Below are 24,943 nucleotides of genomic sequence, written 5' to 3' on the forward strand. Positions count from 1 at the left end.
AAGGGTGCGAGTTGGATAAGACGGCGTCGTATGTTTTCTAAACATGCGATACTAAAAAGGCGGGATATATTTGTTTCATTTTCTGCAGACACCGGCTGTCTATATGTGTTGTTAGATAGCGATGGGGAGTTTAAGACGATATCGCTCAAGTGACTATTGTTGGTTCGTTTTTCATTTTTCCTTACTGCTGGGTTTCGGAAAGCAGACTTTGGCTGAATTGAGGTACTCTATTCCAGAGGAGATGAAGGAAGGTACTGTTGTTGGAAATGTTGCTAAGGATCTTGGTCTGGACAAAACCTCTTTGATTGATCGACGATTTCGAGTTGTGTCTGGATCTAAGGACGCTTTTTTCGAGGTAAACCCGGACAATGGTGCCTTACAGGTCCGTAAGAAAATCGACAGAGAGGAGCTGTGTCACGGTAGTGGTGTATGCTTAATGGAGCTGAAAATCCTTGTTGAAGACCCTTTGGAAATGCACCATGTAGTTGTAGAAATTACTGACGTAAATGACCATTCTCCTAGTTTTTCTGAAAAGGAACAGCGATTTGAAATAGCAGAACATACATCTCTGGGAACGCGATTTGAACTGCACGCGGCCCGTGATCCCGATGCTGGAATGAACTCTATCCGCACATATACACTAACGTCAAATGATCACTTTGAAATAGAAATTAGCCAAAGTGATGATGATAAAATACCATTTTTAGTGCTGAAGAAGTCCTTGGACAGAGAACAAAAGAATAGCCACTTGCTATTTGTAACAGCAGTTGATGGAGGTAAACCTCAAAAATCAGGCACACTAAATGTTTCTATTATTGTTCTGGACATAAATGATAATCGTCCGACATTTAGTCAAGACACTTATCAAGTAGAAATATATGAAAACGTCCCAGTTGGTACTACTGTTACAAGAGTGAATGCAATAGATCCAGATGAAGGTACTAATGGGGAAATAGAGTACAGCCTCAGCAGAACATTATCACGTAAAGTCTACGAAATCTTTGAATTAGATAGTTTAACTGGAGAAATTAAATTGAAAGGAGTCATGGATTTTGAGGAATCAGAGATTTATAAACTAGATATTCAAGCATCTGACAAAGGAACACCTCCATTAACAAGCAGGTGTAAAGTCATTGTAAAGATAAAAGACGTTAATGACAACCATCCGGATATAGAAGTAACATCACTGTCAAATACAGTGTCTGAAGACTCAAAGCCTGGAACAGTTATTTCACTTATTAGTGTGACGGATAGAGACTCCGGTGTAAACGGAAAAATGATCTCGCTCATAACAGAGGAAGTGCCTTTTGAATTAAAGCCTTCTTATAAGGAGAACATATATTCAGTTGTCACGAAGGGATTTTTGGATCGAGAGGAGGTGTCACATTATGAAATAACAATAAAAGCAACCGATTGTGGTGAACCTCCCTTATCTACTGTTAAAACACTGAGTATTCAGATATCGGATGTCAACGACAACAGACCACAATTCTCCCAAAATCCATTAGAGTTTTATCTGATAGAAAATAACGTTGCTGGAGCGTCGATATTCTCTGTCAGCGCAAAAGACAATGATGACAATGACAATGCAGCTATTTCTTATCATATTGCCAGAAAAAATGATCTAACATCTTTCCTAAATGTAAACTCTGACAATGGACACATTTCAGCACTAAAAAGTTTTGACTTTGAAACTCTGAAAACGTTCCAGTTCCAAGTTGTTGCCACAGATTCTGGAACTCCGTCACTAAGCAGCAACGTCACAGTGAACGTGTTCATTCTGGATCAGAACGACAACGCTCCAGTCATCCTGTATCCAGTCAGCTCTAACGGTTCTGCTGAAGGTGTGGAGGAGATTCCCCGCAATGTGAACGCAGGACACTTGGTGACTAAAGTCAGAGCCTATGACGCTGATATAGGATATAACGGCTGGTTACTGTTTTCACTGCAGGAAGTTACTGACCACAGTCTCTTTGGTTTGGACCGCTATACAGGACAGATCAGAACACTTCGCTCATTCACAGAGACAGACGAGGCTGAGCATAAACTGCTCATACTGGTGAAAGACAATGGGAACGTGTCACTCTCAGCAACAGCTACTGTGATTGTCAAAGTCGTGGAGCCCAAAGAGGCTTTTGCTGCTGCTGATGTGAAAAGTGCAACAAATGACGAGGAGGATAATAATGTGACTTTTTACCTGATGATAACTTTGGGCTCAGTTTCAACACTTTTTCTCATCAGTATCATCGTTCTGATTGCAATGCAGTGCTCTAAATCCACAGACTATACTTCCAAATATCTACAAGAGACTAATTATGACGGGACACTGTGTCACAGCATCCAGTACAGATCTGGAGACAAACGCTACATGTTAGTTGGACCCAGAATGAGTATAGGATCTACTATAGTCCCGGGAAGCCACGCGAACACACTGGTGCTCCCTGACAGGAGGACACCTGGAGAGGTAAGTTGCAAATGTGGGATTTTCTGCTCTAATATGTATCACATTTTTTGAGGTTCTTTGAATTGTGATGTCCTAGTAAATGTTTAAACTACGTCCAGACAGGTTGGTGATATAAGTTTTTATGTATTCTGTTTGCAAGAGCTTCTCTTTGTTCCACTATTTGTTTTTAGAACCTGTCATTCGTCGAGTCGCACAAACAATTGTCGTTTATGAGTGAGAGGAAAAAGCTAATGCGGTTAAGACAGCAAAAGGTTTCAAGTCTGCTTTGCTTTGCTATCCATGGTGCTGAAATACAATGACTTTACTGTTTTCAAGCAAGAATATGAGCAAAGCTTAAATAACAAAATGGTTCAACCACGTAATTTGCAATACCACTGAGAAATCTAAGCTATATAGATTATTGGTCATTTGTTAATGCATACAGTCTTTTGTTGTTTAGTATAGCAAAGAGAACATAAAACAAGTGAATAGCGGCAGCTCCAAGGATGTTCTTGTACGGCATTACGTATTTGTTATCGTGTTGGTTTCACACAATATTAATCTCCACTTCTGTGAGATTTCCAGGAGGATTTTCTGACCAAAAATATATATGCTAATATGCCATTTTAACAACTTTAAATTGTGTAAAAGGTTGCCCTCTTGGTGTCACTGTTACATCAATATGGCCATAAAGAATCCAATCCCTCCCCTAACAAAGCTTTTGTCTGGTACCTCACATTAGGTTACATCTGATTTAAGGGTGCGAGTTGGATGAGACGGGATCGAGTCTTTTCTAAACATGCGAAACTAAACAGGTCGGACAAAAACATTTGATTTGCTGCAGAAACTGGCTCCCGTGTGTATATGTCTGGTTGGATCACGATGGGGATGGAAAGACGATATCGCTCAAGTGACTGTCGTTGGTTCGTTTTTCATTTGTATTTTCTGATGATTTTCGGAAACAATGCTTTGGCTGAATTGAGGTACTCTATTCCAGAGGAGATGAAGGAAGGTACCGTGGTCGGAAATGTTGCTAAGGATCTTGGTCTGGACAAAACCTCTTTGATTGATCGACGGTTTCGAGTTGTGTCTGGATCTAAGGACGCTTTTTTCGAGGTAAACCCGGACAATGGTGCCTTTCAGGTCCAAAAGAAAATCGACAGAGAGGAGCTGTGTCACGGTAGTGGTGTATGCTTAATGGAGCTGAAAATCCTTGTTGAAGACCCTTTGGAAATACACTATGTAGTTGTAGAGATTACTGACGTAAATGACCATTCTCCTATTTTTTCTGAAAAGGAACAGCAATTTGAAATAGCAGAACATACATCTCTGGGAACGCGATTTGAACTGCACGCGGCCCGTGATCCCGACGCTGGAATGAACTCTATCCGCACATATACATTAACGTCAAATGATCACTTTGAAATAGAAAATAGTCAAAGCGATGAAGAAAAAATACCATTTTTAGTGCTGAAGAAGTCCTTGGACAGAGAACAAAAGAATAAACATTTGCTATTTGTTACAGCAGTTGATGGAGGTAAACCTCAAAGATCAGGCACACTAAATGTTTCTATTATTGTTCTGGACATTAATGATAATCGTCCGACATTTAGTCAAGACACTTATCAAGTAGAAATATATGAAAACGTCTCAGTTGGTACTACTGTTACAAGAGTGAATGCAATAGATCCAGATGAAGGTACTAATGGGGACATTGAGTACAGCCTCAGCAGAACATTAGCACGCAAAGTTTACGATATCTTTGAATTAGATAGCTTAACTGGAGAAATTAAATTGAAAGGAGTCGTGGATTTTGAGGAATCCGAGAATTATAAACTAGATATTCAGGCATCTGACAAAGGAACACCTCCATTAACAAGCAGGTGCAGAGTCATTGTAAAGATAAAAGACGTTAATGACAACCATCCGGATATAGAAGTAACATCACTGTCAAATACAGTGTCTGAAGACTCAAAGCCTGGAACAGTTATTTCACTTATTAGTGTGACGGATAGAGACTCCGGTGTAAACGGAAAAATGATCTCGCTCATAACAGAGGAAGTGCCTTTTGAATTAAAGCCTTCTTATAAGGAAAACACATATTCAGTTGTCACGAAGGGACTTTTGGATCGAGAGAAAGTGTCACATTATGAAATAACAATAAAAGCAACCGATTGTGGTGAACCTCCCTTATCTACTGTTAAAACACTGAGTATTCAGATATCGGATGTCAACGACAACAGACCACAATTCTCCCAAAATCCATTAGAGTTTTATCTGATAGAAAATAACGTTGCTGGAGCGTCGATATTCTCTGTCAGCGCAAAAGACAATGATGACAATGACAATGCAGCTATTTCTTATCATATTGCCAGAAAAAATGATCTAACATCTTTCCTAAATGTAAACTCTGACAATGGACACATTTCAGCACTAAAAAGTTTTGACTTTGAAACTCTGAAAACGTTCCAGTTCCGAGTTGTTGCCACAGATTCTGGAACTCCGTCACTAAGCAGCAACGTCACAGTGAACGTGTTCATTCTGGATCAGAACGACAACGCTCCAGTCATCCTGTATCCAGTCAGCTCTAACGGTTCTACTGAAGGTGTGGAGGAGATTCCCCGCAATGTGAACGCAGGACACTTGGTGACTAAAGTCAGAGCCTATGACGCTGATATAGGATATAACGGCTGGTTACTGTTTTCACTGCAGGAAGTTACTGACCACAGTCTCTTTGGTTTGGACCGCTATACAGGACAGATCAGAACACTTCGCTCATTCACAGAGACAGACGAGGCTGAGCATAAACTGCTCATACTGGTGAAAGACAATGGGAACGTGTCACTCTCAGCAACAGCTACTGTGATTGTCAAAGTCGTGGAGCCCAAAGAGGCTTTTGCTGCTGCTGATGTTAAAAGTGCAACAAATGACGAGGAGGATAATAATGTGACTTTTTACCTGATGATAACTTTGGGCTCAGTTTCAACACTTTTTCTCATCAGTATCATCGTGCTGATTGCAATGCAGTGCTCTAAATCCACAGACTATACTTCTAAATATCTACAAGAGACTAATTATGACGGGACACTGTGTCACAGCATCCAGTACAGATCTGGAGACAAACGCTACATGTTAGTTGGACCCAGAATGAGTATAGGATCTACTATAGTCCCGGGAAGCCACGCGAACACTCTAATGCTTCCTGACAGGAGGACACCTGGAGAGGTAAGCTGGTTTCCGTCGCTGAAACTTTGGTTTATGTTATTTCTTCATATACCTATATTTGTATAAGCCTTGCTCCTTAACTGGGGTACTAGCACACAAACATGTCTTGTTTCTTTGATTAAAGAAATGTTGCTTGGGAATGAACCTACAGGCCAGCCTGTGTGATAATGTCGCTATCCATTGTGCTGAAACCACATTTCTCGCTGTCATTGTGTTTTATAAAGCCATACGCTGTATAATGTATGACTATCCATATTCCGTAAGAAATGACGATTCATATTTTTTTTAAACCGTAAACTCTGATATTTGTGGAGGAACGCAATCAGTGGAAAGTGATCACTTGGTGTCAGTATGTGAGCAGAAAAGAGTTTCATGAGAAGCCTTTTGTCAGAGATATGCGTCCTCCCCTTTGTGGGATGGGTTTTTACATTTCAGTAGTCGATGCATCCTGTACTCTCACGGCGAATATTCGGCATCTGTGCTTTTAAAATACTCTGGAAACTGTACATATTGTTTTTAGTCGATCTGTGCTTCTTTTGATGAAGGCAACGTTATTCCGACTCATCGGGATACATTTGTATCAGCTGGTTATGGAGCAGAAAGGACTTGGAGCATCGCGAGGGCAATGTCGGTGGACTGCTTTCATTGTTTCATTATTTTTGCTTTGGAGCAGAGCTTCTGCGCAGATAAGATACTCCATCGCAGAGGAAGTCAAAGAAGGAACGGTTGTTGGAAATATAGCGAAGGATTTGGGATTAGAGAAGAGCACATTGAAGGAGAGAGGATGCCGTATTGTTGAGGGTTCAACAGAGTCATTTTTTCATGTAAACCAGAACGACGGAATGTTGTATGTTGATCGAATAATTGACAGGGAGAAGGTTTGTGAGCGAGGAAATGTGTGTTTGATCAACCTAAAAACGGTGCTGGAAAACCCTCTTGAAATTCATTATGTGACTGTTGAGGTGCTGGATGTGAATGACCACTCTCCCACATTTTTAACGAAGGAGTCACGTCTCGAAATTTCAGAGTCGGTTTTACCAGGCCTGCGCCTCCAGCTGCAAGCGGCACACGATCCAGATGTTGGTCAGTTTTCGGTACAGGAGTATAAACTAAGTCCTAATGATCATTTTCGTTTGGAAATCAAAGATCGTGGAAAAGATGGGAAGATACCGATATTAGTTTTACTTAAGACACTAGATAGGGAAACAAAGAACAGTCATAAATTGCTTCTTACAGCTATTGATGGAGGGAAACCAAGTAACTCTGGAACAGCTGAAATTACGGTTGACGTCTTAGATATCAATGACAATATGCCAGTTTTCGACCAAGACACATACTCGGTACTTTTGGAAGAAAATGCTCCCATTGGCACAACAATTATAAAAGTAAATGCTTCTGATTTAGATGAGGGATCCAATGGAGAGATCATGTATTCATTAGGAAAGAATGTGAACAGCAGAATACGTGAACTTTTTCGTGTAGATATAAATACAGGTGAAATTATTGTTCAAGATCTGATTGACTTTGAATTAGAGGAAAGTTATGAAATAGACATACAGGCGTCGGATAAAGGAGGAGCGGCTCCTTTGAGGACGGACAAAAGTGTGTTAGTGAATATTGTAGATTTGAATGATAACACCCCTCATATAGAGATTACATCATTTTCAAGGGCAATACCAGAGGATGCAAGGCTAGGAACCACTGTGGCATTAATCAGTGTTCTCGATAAAGACTCTGGTGTTAACGGAAAAGTTATTTGCTCCTTTAATGAGGACGTTCCGTTTATATTATCCCCTTCAACACAAGACAATATGTATTCTATCGTCACAAAATCACCCCTGGACAGAGAAAAGCAGTCCATATATGATGTTACAATTGTTGCAAAAGATGCGGGTGTACCATCATTGTCTTCAAAAAAAAGCATGACTATTGTTGTATCAGATGTGAACGATAACAGCCCAGAATTTTCAGGAAGCCCTTACATATATTATGTTACCGAGAACAACTCTCCAGGAGCTTCAGTGTTTTCTGTGCGGGCATCAGACCGGGACGAGGGAGATAATTCTCGTATTTTATATCATATTTTAAGAGATGGAAAAGATAATAACAAACTTCATTCATTCAGTCTTAACATCAACTCAGAAAATGGAGATATTTTGGCTCTAAAAAGTTTTGACTTCGAAACTCTGAAAACGTTTCAGTTCCGAGTTGTTGCCACAGATTCTGGAACTCCGTCACTAAGCAGCAACGTCACAGTGAACGTGTTCATTCTGGATCAGAACGACAACGCTCCAGTCATCCTGTATCCAGTCAGCTCGAACGGTTCTGCTGAAGGTGTGGAGGAGATTCCCCGCAATGTGAACGCAGGACACTTGGTGACTAAAGTCAGAGCCTATGACGCTGATATAGGATATAACGGCTGGTTACTGTTTTCACTGCAGGAAGTTACTGACCACAGTCTCTTTGGTTTGGACCGCTATACAGGACAGATCAGAACACTTCGCTCATTCACAGAGACAGACGAGGCTGAGCATAAACTGCTCATACTGGTGAAAGACAATGGGAACGTGTCACTCTCAGCAACAGCTACTGTGATTGTCAAAGTCGTGGAGCCCAAAGAGGCTTTTGCTGCAGCTGATGTTAAAAGTGCCACAAATGACGAGGAGGATAATAATGTGACTTTTTACCTGATGATAACTTTGGGCTCAGTTTCAACACTTTTTATCATCAGTATCATCGTGCTGATTGCAATGCAGTGCTCTAAATCCACAGACTATACTTCTAAATATCTACAAGAGACTAATTATGACGGGACACTGTGTCACAGCATCCAGTACAGATCTGGAGACAAACGCTACATGTTAGTTGGACCCAGAATGAGTATAGGATCTACTATAGTCCCGGCAAGCCACGCGAACACACTAGTGCTCCCTGACAGGAGGAGTGCGACTGCAGAGGTAAGACATGTTTAAATATTATTGCTCCAACTCGTGTTTTTTTGTCATCACTGTCCTCAACCATTGTGATGAAATCAGATTTAAACTGAATCAATACGAGAGACTTTCTTATTGAAACACATTTAGTAGCGCCTGGTCTAACGTGATATCATGCATTATCACACACATTCACAGGGTGGCAGTACATTATCAGTATAGTGTCTCATAGTTTCTCAGCGCAAGACACACAGGAGTCCGCCCCTACTACGTTCAGTCTGGTTCGACAACATTAAGCTGGCAGACTTGGGACAAGCGCTCGGTGACTGCTTTTTTTTTTGTAAAATACATTCCAAGAAGACACACATAAATTCAGTGTTGTGATGGACACGCAATTCTAGACAAGCGGAGAATGTTGGACGCGTTTGGATTTGTACTTTTACCTCAAAACATGAAACAAAGAGGATGTGAGGCATGGCGACTGCGACCACATTTGCTGGCCGTTTTGATTTTGCTTTTGTTTTTCAGAGCGGCCGCAGCACAATTGAGATACTCTATATCTGAAGAGCTCAAAGAGGGAAGTTTTGTTGGGAATATAGCTAAAGATTTGGGAATTGACCAGAATTTAATGAAGCAGAGGGGATTTCGTATTATGTCCGGCTCGACTGAACCTCTTTTCAAGGTAAATGAGAATGACGGGATCCTTTATGCGAACAATAAAATAGACCGAGAGGAAGTATGTAAAGAGAGCAGTGCATGTTTAATTAACCTTAAAACTGTTCTCGAAAACCCACTGGAGGTACACTATATCACCGTGGAGATAACAGATTTAAACGACCACTCTCCAACGTTTCCGGAAAAAACAAAGAGGCTAGAAATCTCAGAGTCTGCACTGCCAGGGGCACGATATCAGTTGCAGAATGCCCACGACCCAGATGGCGGCACTAACTCTGTTCAACAGTATAAAATCAGTCAGAATGAGCATTTTCGTTTAGAGATTAAAGATCGTGGGAGAGATGGTAAAACTCCAATTTTACAATTACAGAAACAGCTTGACCGAGAAGCCAAACGTACCCATAAATTGAAGTTGACGGCTTTAGATGGCGGAAACCCTCCAAAGACAGGCACGGTTGAAATATACATAGATGTCATGGATGTTAATGACAATATGCCAGTGTTTATCAAAGACACGTATTCCACCGTGCTACAAGAGAACGCCCCAATTGGCACAACAGTTATCCAAGTTAACGCAACCGATCTAGACGACGGTCCAAATGGGGAAGTTGTTTATTCATTTGGCAGTGATGTAAAAGAGAAAATTCGTGAGCTGTTTGATATCGATTCTGTTACTGGGGAGATCATTGTGAAAGGTCCTGTAGACTTTGAAGAACAAGACAGCTATGATATTGATATACAGGCTTCTGATAAGGGAGCCATTCCATTCAGAACAGATAAAAGTGTTATCATAAAAATTGGAGATACAAATGATAATCCTCCTGAAATAGAAGTGACGTCGTTGTCAAGTGCTGTTTCAGAGGATTCGAGACCAGGAACAACCGTAGCGCTAATCAGCATTACTGATTTAGACTTCGGAATGAATGGAAAAATAATCAGCTATGTCGTAGAAGACAGCCCTTTTGCATTAACCCCATCAATACAGGATAACATGTTTGCTGTTGTCACTAAGACACATATTGACCGGGAACAACAATCAATATATGATATTACAATAATCGCTAAAGACGCAGGTGAACCAGCCCTAACATCCGAAAAGACTATAACCGTGTTTGTGTCAGATGTAAATGATAACAGTCCCAAGTTTTCAGTGAGCCCCTATACTTTCTACATTATAGAAAATAACACTCCGGGAGCGCCTGTTTTTTCTGTTAGAGCGTCTGATCGTGACGAGGGAGATAATGCACTCATTTCGTATCATATTCTCAGGAATGCAGGCTCTGGAAATGAAGTGACATCATTTCTTAATATCAATCCTGAAAATGGAGATATTTTGGCGCTAAAAAGTTTTGACTTTGAAAGTCTGAAAACGTTCCAGTTCCGAGTTGTTGCCACAGATTCTGGAACTCCGTCACTAAGCAGCAACGTCACAGTGAACGTGTTCATTCTGGATCAGAACGACAACGCTCCAGTCATCCTGTATCCAGTCAGCTCTAACGGTTCTGCTGAAGGTGTGGAGGAGATTCCCCGCAATGTGAACGCAGGACACTTGGTGACTAAAGTCAGAGCCTATGACGCTGATATAGGATATAACGGCTGGTTACTGTTTTCACTGCAGGAAGTTACTGACCACAGTCTCTTTGGTTTGGACCGCTATACAGGACAGATCAGAACACTTCGCTCATTCACAGAGACAGACAAGGCTGAGCATAAACTGCTCATACTGGTGAAAGACAATGGGAACGTGTCACTCTCAGCAACAGCTACTGTGATTGTCAAAGTCGTGGAGCCCAAAGAGGCTTTTGCTGCTGCTGATGTTAAAAGTGCAACAAATGACGAGGAGGATAATAATGTGACTTTTTACCTGATGATAACTTTGGGCTCAGTTTCAACACTTTTTCTCATCAGTATCATCGTGCTGATTGCAATGCAGTGCTCTAAATCCACAGACTATACTTCCAAATATCTACAAGAGACTAATTATGACGGGACACTGTGTCACAGCATCCAGTACAGATCTGGAGACAAACGCTACATGTTAGTTGGACCCAGAATGAGTATAGGATCTACTATAGTCCCGGGAAGCCACGCGAACACACTGATGCTCCCTGACAGGAGACATACTTCTGGAGAGGTAAGATTACTAGTTTGTAATACTGATTTTCTCGATGTGCTGATACTGAACACATGTTAAAGGTTTTGTATAAGGATCCTCTGGCTGTGACTTTCTCTCTATAGCAGGGAAGCTACACCTTTCTCACAATCAGCATTTTAAACGGTTACAAACTTTGGGACTCATGTTACTTTGTAAAACAGACTTTTCGTTGTGATCGTGGAGTATTTACTATACAATTTTTGATAATATTCTTGTAATAGTGCTTAAACAGGTGTATGCTATTTTACTATGTTTTGGCAGCTGCGGTTCATGGTGATAAGTATTATGGTGATATCCTTCGATGTGTGGTTTTAGGTCTGGAATGTAAATAGAAGAGAACAACGTTACAACATGTGAATTTCTTCACGGTCAGAGTCAAAGCGGCTCTATATCTCAATGAGGGGATTTATTGCCACTAGACATTTGATAACGACTGCAATCTGTGTAAATAACAATTTCAACGCTTGGTGTCAGTGTAGTTCAGTGATTCTGTGCATCTGGCAGCACCTTGCGTCACGAGCTACATTTGGACCGGACCCTTGCATTTCACTCAGCATTTGAGCGCAACATCGTGAATGGCAGCAACGAGTGCTTTATTTTCAGCAGTTTGGTGAAAAAAAAGACCCTGGGCATCGTTTAGAAACATGGCGGATTAGGTGTCATTGACATCACGAAGAAATTAATGAACAGTTCTTTGTCGCATTCAAGTCATGGAACAAAGAGGACGCAAAGCTTGGAGGGAGCGACAGCTTTGGTTTGCCTTCATGGTTGTTTTGGACGTTTTATGCAACGGAGCTTCTGCACAGATCAGATATTCCATATCTGAGGAGGTTCAACGGGAAACCGTCGTCGGGAACATAGCTAAGGATTTGGGGCTAGATAAAAGCGCTCTCAAAGACAGAGGATATCGCATTGTAGCAGGCTCAACGGAACCCCTGTTTCACGTGAATCAAAACGATGGTATACTGTATGTGAAAAGAATAATAGATAGGGAGGAGGTGTGTGACCGGACTAGCCCGTGTTTGATCAATCTGAAAACCGTGTTAGAAAACCCGCTGGAGATCCACTACGTGGTAGTGGAAATACTTGATATAAATGACCACGCGCCTGCTTTTCCAGAGAAAGAGAAAAGGCTTGAGATTTCTGAGTCGGCCTTAACAGGAGCGAGATTTCAACTACAGGCTGCGCACGATAACGACGTTGGCCAGTTCTCAATTCAGCAATATAGACTAAGCCATAACGAATATTTCAGATTAGAAGTCAAGGATAGAGGCGAGGACCGTAAAGTACCGTTTTTAGTCCTGCAGAAGCAGTTGGACAGAGAAACGGTCGGGAAACTTAAGCTACGTCTGACAGCAGTTGATGGAGGAAAACCGGTGAAGTCTGGCGCTATAGATATTATTGTAGATGTACTGGATGTTAATGACAACTCCCCGGTGTTTACCAAAGAGTTGTATTCATCCACACTTAAAGAAAACGCCCCTGCTGGCACTGTGGTGATTCAGGTCAATGCAACTGATTCGGACCAGGATGCAAATAGCGAAATAATATATTCATTTGGTCACGAAGTTGATTCAAAAGTGATGAATGTCTTTAGTATAGACGCTCACACTGGTGAAATTAAGGTAACTGGTCAAATAGATTTTGAGCAAAGTAAAAGTTATGAAATTGATATTCAGGCGTCTGATAAAGGACAAGTTCCTCTAACAACTGACAAAAGTGTTATGATAACTGTTATTGATGTTAATGATAATGCACCTGAGATAGAAGTGACGTCATTTTCTAGCTCTATCAAGGAGGATTCAAAGTTAGGAACTACAGTGGCCCTGATTAGTGTCAGTGATTTAGACTCAGGACTCAATGGCAAAGTCATCTGCACGATCAAAGAAGAAGTGCCGTTTACTTTAGCCCCATCGTTGCAAGAGAACATGTACGCTGTCGTGACCAGGTCGCAGTTGGACAGGGAAAATGTTTCTCAATTTGATGTCACAATTATTGCGAAAGATTCAGGTGATCCGATATTTTCAACCGAAAAGACGATAAGCGTCGTGGTATCAGATGTAAATGACAATCGTCCACTGTTTTCATCAAGCCCCTATGTATTTTATGTCACCGAGAATAACAGCCCCGGAGCCTCCGTATTTTCAGTAAAAGCATTTGATTGTGATGAGAGTGATAACGCTCTCATTTCATATCATATTCCCAGAGAAGCAAGCGGAGATAATACATTTACCTCATTTTTAAATATTAACTCAGAAAATGGAGATATTTTGGCTCTAAAAAGTTTTGACTTTGAAACTCTGAAAACGTTCCAGTTCCGAGTTGTTGCCACAGATTCTGGAACTCCGTCACTAAGCAGCAACGTCACAGTGAACGTGTTCATTCTGGATCAGAACGACAACGCTCCAGTCATCCTGTATCCAGTCAGCTCTAACGGTTCTGCTGAAGGTGTGGAGGAGATTCCCCGCAATGTGAACGCAGGACACTTGGTGACTAAAGTCAGAGCCTATGACGCTGATATAGGATATAACGGCTGGTTACTGTTTTCACTGCAGGAAGTTACTGACCACAGTCTCTTTGGTTTGGACCGCTATACAGGACAGATCAGAACACTTCGCTCATTCACAGAGACAGACGAGGCTGAGCATAAACTGCTCATACTGGTGAAAGACAATGGGAACGTGTCACTCTCAGCAACAGCTACTGTGATGGTCAAAGTCGTGGAGCCCAAAGAGGCTTTTGCTGCTGCTGATGTTAAAAGTGCAACAAATGACGAGGAGGATAATAATGTGACTTTTTACCTGATGATAACTTTGGGCTCAGTTTCAACACTTTTTCTCATCAGTATCATCGTGCTGATTGCAATGCAGTGCTCTAAATCCACAGACTATACTTCCAAATATCTACAAGAGACTAATTATGACGGGACACTGTGTCACAGCATCCAGTACAGATCTGGAGACAAACGCTACATGTTAGTTGGACCCAGAATGAGTATAGGATCTACTATAGTCCCGGGAAGCCACGCGAACACACTGGTGCTCCCTGACAGGAGACATACTTCTGGAGAGGTAAGATTAATAGATTGTAATACTGATTTTCTCGATGTGCTGACACTGAACACATGTTAAAGGTTTTGAATAAGGATTCTCTGGCTGTGACTTTCTCTCTATAGCAGGGAAGCTACACCTTTCTCACAATCAGCATTTAAAACGGTTACAAACTTTGGGACTCATTTTACTTTGTAAAACAGCTTTTTTGTTCTGATCGTGGTGTATTTACTATACAATTTTTGATAATATTATTGTAATGGTGCTCGAACAGGTGTATGTTGTTTTACATTTTGTTGGCAAATGCGGTTCATGGTGATGATAAGTATTATGGTGATATCCTTCGATGTGTGGTTTTAGGTCTGGAATGTAAATAGAAGAGAACAACGTTACAACATGTGAATTTCTTCACGGTCAGAGTCAAAGCGGCTCTATATCTCAATGAGGGGATTTATTGCCACTAGACATTTGATAACGACTGCAATTTGTGTAAATAACAATTCCAACGCTTGGTGTCAGTGTAGTTCAGTGATTCTGTGCTTCTGGCAGCACCTTGCGTCACGAGCTACATTTGGACCGGACCCTTGCATTTCACTCAGCATATTTAAGCGCAAGATCGCGATTGGTAGCAACGAGTGTTTTATTTTCAGCAGTTTGGTGAAAAAAAAGACCCTGGGCATCGTTTAGAAACATGGCGGATTAGGTGTCATTGACATCACGAAGAAATTAATGGACAGTTCTTTGTCGCATTCAAGTCATGGAACAAAGAGGACGCAAAGCTTGGAGGGAGCGACAGCTTTGGTTTGCCTTCATGGTTGTTTTGGACGTTTTATGCAACGGAGCTTCTGCACAGATCAGATATTCCATATCTGAGGAGGTTCAACGGGAAACCGTCGTCGGGAACATAGCTAAGGATTTGGGGCTAGATAAAAGCGCTCTCAAAGACAGAGGATATCGCATTGTAGCAGGCTCAACGGAACCCCTGTTTCACGTGAATCAAAACGATGGTATACTGTATGTGAAAAGAATAATAGATAGGGAGGAGGTGTGTGACCGGACTAGCCCGTGTTTGATCAATCTGAAAACCGTGTTAGAAAACCCGCTGGAGATCCACTACGTGGTAGTGGAAATACTTGATATAAATGACCACGCGCCTGTCTTTCCAGAGAAAGAGAAAAGGCTTGAGATTTTCGAGTCGGCCTTAACAGGAGCGAGATTTCAACTACAGGCTGCGCACGATAACGACGTTGGCCAGTTCTCAATTCAGCAATATAGACTAAGCCATAACGAATATTTCAGATTAGAAGTCAAGGATAGAGGCGAGGACCGTAAAGTACCGTTTTTAGTCCTGCAGAAGCAGTTGGACAGAGAAACGGTCGGGAAACTTAAGCTACGTCTGACAGCAGTTGATGGAGGAAAACCGGTGAAGTCTGGTGCTATAGATATTATTGTAGATGTACTGGATGTTAATGACAACTCCCCGGTGTTTACCAAAGAGTTGTATTCATCCACACTTAAGGAAAACGCCCCTGCTGGCACTGTGGTGATTCAGGTCAATGCAACTGATTCGGACCAGGATGCAAATAGCGAAATAATATATTCATTTGGTCACGAAGTTGATTCAAAAGTGATGAATGTCTTTAGTATAGACGCTCACACTGGTGAAATTAAGGTAACTGGTCAAATAGATTTTGAGAAAAGTAAAAGTTATGAAATTGACATTCAGGCGTCTGATAAAGGGCCAGTTCCTCTAACAACTGACAAAAGTGTTATGATAACTGTTATTGATGTTAATGATAATGCACCTGAGATAGAAGTGACGTCATTTTCTAGCTCTATCAAGGAGGATTCAAAGTTAGGAACTACAGTGGCCCTGATTAGTGTCAGTGATTTAGACTCAGGACTCAATGGCAAAGTCATCTGCACGATCAAAGAAGAAGTGCCGTTTACTTTAGCCCCATCGTTGCAAGAGAACATGTACGCTGTCGTGACCAGGTCGCAGTTGGACAGGGAAAATGTTTCTCAATTTGATGTCACAATTATTGCGAAAGATTCAGGTGATCCGATATTTTCAACCGAAAAGACGATAAGCGTCGTGGTATCAGATGTAAATGACAATCGTCCACTGTTTTCATCAAGCCCCTATGTATTTTATGTCACCGAGAATAACAGCCCCGGAGCCTCCGTATTTTCAGTAAAAGCCTTTGATTGTGATGAGAGTGATAACGCTCTCATTTCATATCATATTCCCAGAGAAGCAAGCGGAGATAATACATTTACCTCATTTTTAAATATTAACTCAGAAAATGGAGATATTTTGGCTCTAAAAGGTTTTGACTTTGAAACTCTGAAAACGTTCCAGTTCCAAGTTGTTGCAACAGATTCTGGAACTCCGTCACTAAGCAGCAACGTCACAGTGAACGTGTTCGTTCTGGATCAGAACGACAACGCTCCAGTCATCCTGTATCCAGTCAGCTCTAACGGTTCTACTGAAGGTGTGGAGGAGATTCCCCGCAATGTGAACGCAGGACACTTGGTGACTAAAGTCAGAGCCTATGACGCTGATATAGGATATAACGGCTGGTTACTGTTTTCACTGCAGGAAGTTACTGACCACAGTCTCTTTGGTTTGGACCGCTATACAGGACAGATCAGAACACTTCGCTCATTCACAGAGACAGACGAGGCTGAGCATAAACTGCTCATACTGGTGAAAGACAATGGGAACGTGTCACTCTCAGCAACAGCTACTGTGATTGTCAAAGTCGTGGAGCCCAAAGAGGCTTTTGCTGCTGCTGATGTTAAAAGTGCAACAAATGACGAGGAGGATAATAATGTGACTTTTTACCTGATGATAACTTTGGGCTCAGTTTCAACACTTTTTCTCATCAGTATCATCGTGCTGATTGCAATGCAGTGTTCTAAATCCACAGACTATACTTCTAAATATCTACAAGAGACTAATTATGACGGGACACTGTGTCACAGCATCCAGTACAGATCTGGAGACAAACGCTACATGTTGGTTGGACCCAGAATGAGTATAGGCTCTACTATAGTCCCGGGCAGCCACGCGAACACACTGATGCTCCCTGACAGGAGACATACTTCTGGAGAGGTAAGACATATTGATGTGCAAACTTTGAGGTGGCTTACTGTAAATGCTTTTTCACTGAATATGCAACGTATCTTTCCTGGGTTTTGGTTCTGATATGACCCTGGATCTGATGACTTCTCTTGTTTCTACTGGTAACAATTATGATTCACTTCTCTTGGGAACTTTCTTATCTTGTTGCTGTAAGTTACGTTTGTTTTATGTTGATTTCATATGGTTTTATTGTTTGCCCTTAAAAGCATCTTCCATTGTTTACACTAGCTTGGTCATTTCAAATGGCGGTGGAGCAAATGAAAGCTGAGTTGTGTCCTATTGATGAGTGTATATCATTAATGCTTTTTTTCACAAAGCCATGAACAACCCATAACGAAAGAGTGAATTATAACATCCTGTAGAATTGCAACTATGACATGGTAGGGTGAAAACCCTGCTCAAGTCAACTAAATACAATCAAATAACTGGAACAACTACAGTATGATACTGTCTTAATATGAGGAGCATATTGAACTGCAAAACGTTGCAATCGCTGTCCATGGTGCTGGAAGTGTTTTGCTTCGTTTTCCGGTCTTAAAAAAAAACCTAACATTGATATAATGTGCAGTACATTGATCACATTTCTGCAGTGATAATGAAGGTCGCATGGTGTCAGTGTAACGTGAAATCTCATCCTAACACGAGCTTAGTGTCATTGCTGTTTGGTTCCACCTCCCGGCAACATTCTCACTTCGATACTGACGAGTTCGTTTCTGTGCTTATTTTGCGTAAACGGTCGGTTTGCCCCAATTTCTGGATATATAGTAAGTTAATCAACATGAACACATAGGAACGTGTCGGATTCCTTCTTTACATCGAAGCAGTGGTCTTTGTGATGGATTACTGATGTGTTCGGGTTTAATCATGGAACAAAGAAGATACGAGAGACGAAGGGCGAGAGGATATTTGGTCGGCTGCGTACTTGTGCTTTTATGGAGCGTGGCTTCGGCGCAAATAAGATATTCCATCTCCGAGGAAGTTAACGAAGGAACTGTGGTTGGAAATATTGCAAAAGATCTGGGATTAGATAAAAGCACACTGAAAGACAGGAAGTATCGGATTGTTTCTAGTAATGCAGATCATCTTTTCCATGTAAATCAGAATGATGGTGTCCTGTATGTGAGCCGAAAGATTGACAGAGAAGAGGTGTGCGCGATGATCAGTACATGTTTAATAAATCTAAAAACCGTGTTAGAAAGCCCTCTGGAGGTACATTATGTTGTAGTGGAGGTGCTGGATATAAACGACCATTCTCCCATTTTCCCAGAGAAAGAGAGAACGTTGGAGATTTCAGAGTCAGTGTTACCTGGAGTACGTATTCCTCTACAACACGCAAGAGATGCAGACGGTGGTCTTTTCTCTGTTCAGCAGTATAAACTCAGCTCCAACGAACACTTTCGTTTGGAAGTTAAGGATAAGGGAGAGGATGGTAAAATACCAATATTAATTGTGCAGAAATCGTTGGATAGGGAAGCAGCGGAAAGCCACTCATTATTGCTGACCGCGCTGGATGGAGGGAAACCTCCGAAATCTGGCGAAATGAATATTCTAGTCAATCTTTTGGATGTTAATGATAATGCACCTGTTTTCTCTCAAGATGTTTATTCTGTGATGGTCAATGAAAATGCTCCAATAGGCACAACAGTTATTCACGTGAATGCAACTGATTTAGATGCCGGTCCAAACGGAGATGTAGTTTACTCATTTAGCAGTATTGTGAATCGTAGGTTATTACAGCTTTTTGATATAAATCCATCAACAGGTGAAATCATTGTGAAAGGGTTAATAAATTATGAGGAGAGGGATAAATATGAAATTGAAATTCAAGCATCAGATAAAGGTACTGCTCCTCTGGCCACACAAAAAAGCGTCATCATTAAAGTAGTTGATATGAATGACAACGCACCTGAGATTGAAGTTACCTCATTTTCAAGTTCCATCCCTGAAGATTCCAGACCTGGAACTACAGTTGCCCTTATCAGTGTCAATGACTTGGACTCTGGTCTCAATGGAAAAGTGATTTGCTCTATAGGTGAGGATATTCCTTTTACATTATCGCCATCTTTACAAGACAACATGTATTCATTAGTCACCAAATCACCTCTGGACAGAGAGAAACAGTCACATTATGGCGTAACAATTATTGCAAAAGACGCTGGACAGTCTTCATTATCATCTGAAAAGACAATAAGCGTTGTGGTGTCAGACGTGAATGACAACAGTCCAGAGTTTTTAATAAGCCCCTATACTTTCTATGTCACCGAGGGAAATGATCCAGGAGCTTCAGTGTTTTCTGTTAAAGCTTTTGACCGCGATGAGACCGACAATGCTCTCATTAACTATCATATTCTCAGAGATGGAAGCAGCAAAAATAAACTGGCTGCATTTCTCAATATCAACTCTGAAAATGGAGATATTTTGGCCTTAAAAAGTTTTGACTTTGAAACTCTGAAAACGTTCCAGTTCCAAGTTGTTGCCACAGATTCTGGATCTCCGTCACTAAGCAGCAACGTCACAGTGAACGTGTTCATTCTGGATCAGAACGACAACGCTCCAGTCATCCTGTATCCAGTCAGCTCGAACGGTTCTGCTGAAGGTGTGGAGGAGATTCCCCGCAATGTGAACGCAGGACACTTGGTGACTAAAGTCAGAGCCTATGACGCTGATATAGGATATAACGGCTGGTTACTGTTTTCACTGCAGGAAGTTACTGACCACAGTCTCTTTGGTTTGGACCGCTATACAGGACAGATCAGAACACTTCGCTCATTCACAGAGACAGACGAGGCTGAGCATAAACTGCTCATACTGGTGAAAGACAATGGGAACGTGTCACTCTCAGCAACAGCTACTGTGATTGTCAAAGTCGTGGAGCCCAAAGAGGCTTTTGCTGCTGCTGATGTTAAAAGTGCAACAAATGACGAGGAGGATAATAATGTGACTTTTTACCTGATGATAACTTTGGGCTCAGTTTCAACACTTTTTCTCATCAGTATCATCGTGCTGATTGCAATGCAGTGCTCTAAATCCACAGACTATACTTCTAAATATCTACAAGAGACTAATTATGACGGGACACTGTGTCACAGCATCCAGTACAGATCTGGAGACAAACGCTACATGTTAGTTGGACCCAGAATGAGTATAGGATCTACTATAGTCCCGGGCAGCCACGCGAACACACTGATGCTCCCTGACAGGAGACATACATCTGGAGAGGTAAGACATATTTATGTGCAAACTTTGATATGACTTACTGTTACTGCTTGTTTAGTAATCACAAATGCAACGTGTCCTCCTTCCCGTCCGTGTGTTGCATATCTTAGCACTGAATCTGCTGGCTTCTCTTTTTCACCCTGGCAATTATGAGCATTAGGAATAATTTGTACTTTGCCATAATACCTTCTTTAACTCTATCAGGAGAATTATGATTTATTCCCGTGTTGTCATCCTTAACGTTCTCTTGAGCTCTTTCTTATTTTGTTGTTATAAGTTGCGTTTGCTTAATGTTGATTTCATATCGTTTAATTGTTCGCTCTTACAACCGTCTTCCATTGTTTACAGCTTGGTCATTTAAAAATGCGGAGGAACTAATGAAAGCTGACTTATGTCCGATTGATGAGTTTATATTCTTAATACTATTTAACGAATCCATGAACAACCCATAACAAACGAGTAAACTGTAACATCCTGTAGAATTGCAACTATGATATGGTAGGGTGAAAAAACCTGTTCAAGTCAACGCAAAACAATTAATTAACCGGAAAAACTATGATACTGTATTAATATGAGGAGCATAATTAACGGCAAAACGTTGCAATCGCTGTCCATGGTGCTGGAAGTGTTTTGCTACGTTTCCTGGTAAAAAAATAAATAACATTGATATAATGTGCAGTACATTGATCACATTTCTGCAGTGATAATGAAGGTCGCATGGTGTCAGTGTAACGTGAAATCTCATCCTAACACGAGCTTAGTGTCATTGCTGTTTGGTTCCACCTCCCGGCAACATTCTCACTTCGATACTGACGAGATCGTTTCTGTGCTTATTTTGCGTAAACGGTCGGTTTGCCCCAATTTCTGGATATATAAGAAGTTAATCAACATGAACACATAGGAACGTGTTGGATTCCTTCTTTACATCGAAGCAGTGGTCCTTGTGATGGAATATTGATGCGTTGGGGTTTAATCATGGAACAAAGAAGATACGAGAGACGAAGGGCGAGAGGATATTTGGTCGGCTGCGTACTTGTGCTTTTATGGAGCGTGGCTTCGGCGCAAATAAGATATTCCATCTCCGAGGAAGTTAACGAAGGAACTGTGGTTGGAAATATAGCAAAAGATCTGGGACTGGATAAAAGCACACTGAGAGACAGGAAGTATCGGATTGTTTCTAGTAATGCAGATCATCTTTTCCACGTAAATCAGAATGATGGTGTCCTGTATGTGAGCCGAAAGATTGACAGAGAAGAGGTGTGTGCTCAGAGCAGTACATGTTTAATAAATCTAAAAACTGTACTAGAAAACCCTCTGGAGGTACATTATGTTGTAGTGGAGGTGCTGGATATAAACGACCATTCTCCCAATTTTCCGGAGAAAGTGACAACGTTGGAGATGTCAGAATCAGTAACACCTGGAGTACGTATTCAGCTAAAAGCCGCACGTGATCCAGACAGTGGTCATTTTTCCGTGCAACACTATAAACTTAGCGACAATGATCACTTCCGTTTGGAAGTAAAGGATAAAGGAGAAGATGGTAAAATACCAATACTAGTTGTAAAAAAACCTTTAGATAGAGAAACTGCAGGAAGCCACTCATTGGTACTGACCGCACTGGATGGAGGAAAACCTCCAAAATCTGGCGAAATTAACATTTTAGTAAATGTTTTAGATATCAATGATAATGCACCTGTTTTTTCTAAAGATGTTTATTCTGTGATGGTCAATGAAAATTCTCCAGTAGGAACAACAGTCATACAAGTGAATGCAACTGATTTAGATGAAGGACCAAACGGAGAAGTAGTTTACTCATTTACCAACAGTATCAATCAAAGATTATTAAAACTATTTGATATAAATCAATTAACAGGTGAGATCATTGTTAAAGGTTTAATAGATTATGAAGAGAAGGAAAAATATGAGATTGAAATTCAAGCATCAGATAAAGGTACTGCTCCTCTGGCAACAGAAAAAAGTGTCATGATCAAAATAGTTGACGTGAATGATAACGCACCTGTGATTGAAGTTACTTCATTCTCAAGTTCCATCCCTGAAGATTCCAGACCTGGAACTACAGTTGCCCTTATCAGTGTAAATGACTTGGACTCTGGTCTCAATGGAAAAGTTATTTGCTCTATAGATGATGATATACCATTTACAGTATCACCATCTTTACAAGACAACATGTATTCATTAGTCACCAAATCACCTCTGGACAGAGAGAAACAGTCACATTATGATGTAACAATTACAGCGAAAGACGCTGGCCAGCCTCCATTATCATCTGAAAAGACAATACGTGTTGTGGTGTCAGACGTGAATGACAACAAACCAGAGTTTACACTGAGTCCCTATACTTTCTATGTCACTGAAGCTAATGAACCAGGTACCTCTGTGTTTTCTGTGAAAGCTTTTGATCGTGATGAGACCGACAATGCTCTTATATCCTATCATATTCTCAGAGATGGAAGTGAAGATAACAAAGTAACTTCATTTCTCAACATGAATACTGAAAGTGGAGATATTTTGGCTCTAAAAATTTTTGACTTTGAAACTCTGAAAACGTTCCAGTTCCGAGTTGTTGCCACAGATTCTGGAACTCCGTCACTAAGCAGCAACGTCACAGTGAACGTGTTCATTCTGGATCAGAACGACAACGCTCCAGTCATCCTGTATCCAGTCAGCTCTAACGGTTCTGCTGAAGGTGTGGAGGAGATTCCCCGCAATGTGAACGCAGGACACTTGGTGACTAAAGTCAGAGCCTATGACGCTGATATAGGATATAACGGCTGGTTACTGTTTTCACTGCAGGAAGTTACTGACCACAGTCTCTTTGGTTTGGACCGCTATACAGGACAGATCAGAACACTTCGCTCATTCACAGAGACAGACGAGGCTGAGCATAAACTGCTCATACTGGTGAAAGACAATGGGAACGTGTCACTCTCAGCAACAGCTACTGTGATTGTCAAAGTCGTGGAGCCCAAAGAGGCTTTTGCTGCTTCTGATGTTAAAAGTGCAACAAATGACGAGGAGGATAATAATGTGACTTTTTACCTGATGATAACTTTGGGCTCAGTTTCAACACTTTTTCTCATCAGTATCATCGTGCTGATTGCAATGCAGTGCTCTAAATCCACAGACTATACTTCCAAATATCTACAAGAGACTAATTATGACGGGACACTGTGTCAAAGCATCCAGTACAGATCTGGAGACAAACGCTACATGTTAGTTGGACCCAGAATGAGTATAGGATCTACTATAGTCCCGGGAAGCCACGCGAACACACTGGTGCTCCCTGACAGGAGACATACATCTGGAGAGGTAAGACATATTCAAAGAATTCATTTTTGGGGGATTTATACTTATATGTATTTAGTTTTCACTTTTAATCTTAGATGTATTGAACTATATGTTTAGGGAGACACCTCAAGAAACCTACATGCTTTTTTTCTCAACTCACAAGGCACAATTTTGTATTCAACAAACCATATCTGCAAATTTTGTATCCAGTATTTTATTCCCAGATAAGGTTAGAATGGTTTATCTAAGAAGCTCCTATCGTCCATGCGTTAAATCATTCCCCTACTCTATCTGAAAAGTAGTTTTATAGGGGTTGTTAAGTCATGGTAACAAAATTATGAAAATACTTGGATGAGATTAGGAAAACACTGCGGTCCTGCACTGGAAGTCAATCTTGTGAGCGAATGTAAATCCATATTTTACATTATTTGCATATGAAGGACATTTGCTACAAGTAATTAGTTTTATGAAAACTGTGGCGTGATGGTTAATATTTGATTTGTTTTCTTGCAACACATACACTGTCATGATATTGTGTCATGGTTTTGGTTGAATCTTTGGCTGTTATTTGGTTTTATATTGCAAGTGTGATTCTTTGTCGTTGTAACGACAGAGTTCTTCTTTAACGTTAAGAGTGATTGAACATTTTTTGAGTCAATTTTAGTTAATGAATCTTGTTACTAGTTTTAAAAATCCAATCAGCAACCTCATTCCTCTTATGACTTTGAGCATTGCTTTTTATTTTACATTTATTGCATATTATATAGTGATTAATGCGTGTTGGTCTGT

General features: G+C 40.9%; 4 protein-coding genes across 11 annotated transcripts in view; all 4 read left to right on the forward strand.

Moving 5' to 3' along the window:
• The window catches only part of LOC137875490 (protocadherin alpha-C2-like), a 161,559-nt gene that overhangs the window by 6,329 nt on the left and 130,287 nt on the right, over nt 1-24,943 (forward strand). The window contains exon 1 of one of the 8 annotated variants that reach the window (XM_068714756.1): nt 17-2,464. The exons of 2 other annotated variants lie outside the window; for them this stretch is intronic. In XM_068714756.1, the coding sequence (XP_068570857.1) occupies nt 122-2,464 (2,343 nt within the window). In that variant the 5' untranslated portion in view covers nt 17-121. Of the gene's footprint in view, nt 1-16; nt 2,465-3,203; nt 5,669-6,127; nt 8,626-15,164; nt 17,600-18,339; nt 20,849-24,943 lie in introns of those variants that run through there. 5 more of the 8 variants (XM_068714751.1, XM_068714757.1, XM_068714743.1 and 2 more) reach the window with 5 other exon arrangements.
• LOC137875752 (protocadherin beta-15-like) lies at nt 8,894-11,470 on the forward strand. The gene has a single exon (XM_068715261.1). It carries the CDS (start codon nt 9,014-9,016, stop codon nt 11,468-11,470), a length of 2,457 nt encoding a protein of 818 aa, XP_068571362.1. The 5' UTR covers nt 8,894-9,013.
• LOC137875753 (protocadherin alpha-3-like) lies at nt 11,976-14,562 on the forward strand. The gene has a single exon (XM_068715262.1). It carries the CDS (start codon nt 12,142-12,144, stop codon nt 14,560-14,562), a length of 2,421 nt encoding a protein of 806 aa, XP_068571363.1. The 5' UTR covers nt 11,976-12,141.
• Nucleotides 21,767-24,382, forward strand: LOC137875755 (protocadherin alpha-3-like). The gene is made up of 2 exons (XM_068715263.1): nt 21,767-24,175; nt 24,365-24,382. Exons 1-2 carry the CDS (start codon nt 21,803-21,805, stop codon nt 24,380-24,382), a joined length of 2,391 nt encoding a protein of 796 aa, XP_068571364.1. The 5' UTR covers nt 21,767-21,802.

The sequence above is a fragment of the Cebidichthys violaceus genome, unplaced genomic scaffold (assembly GCF_023349555.1).
Source record: "Cebidichthys violaceus isolate CVI_PGR_0920_01 unplaced genomic scaffold, fCebVio1.0.p SCAF_2, whole genome shotgun sequence".
NCBI lineage: Eukaryota > Metazoa > Chordata > Actinopteri > Perciformes > Stichaeidae > Cebidichthys > Cebidichthys violaceus.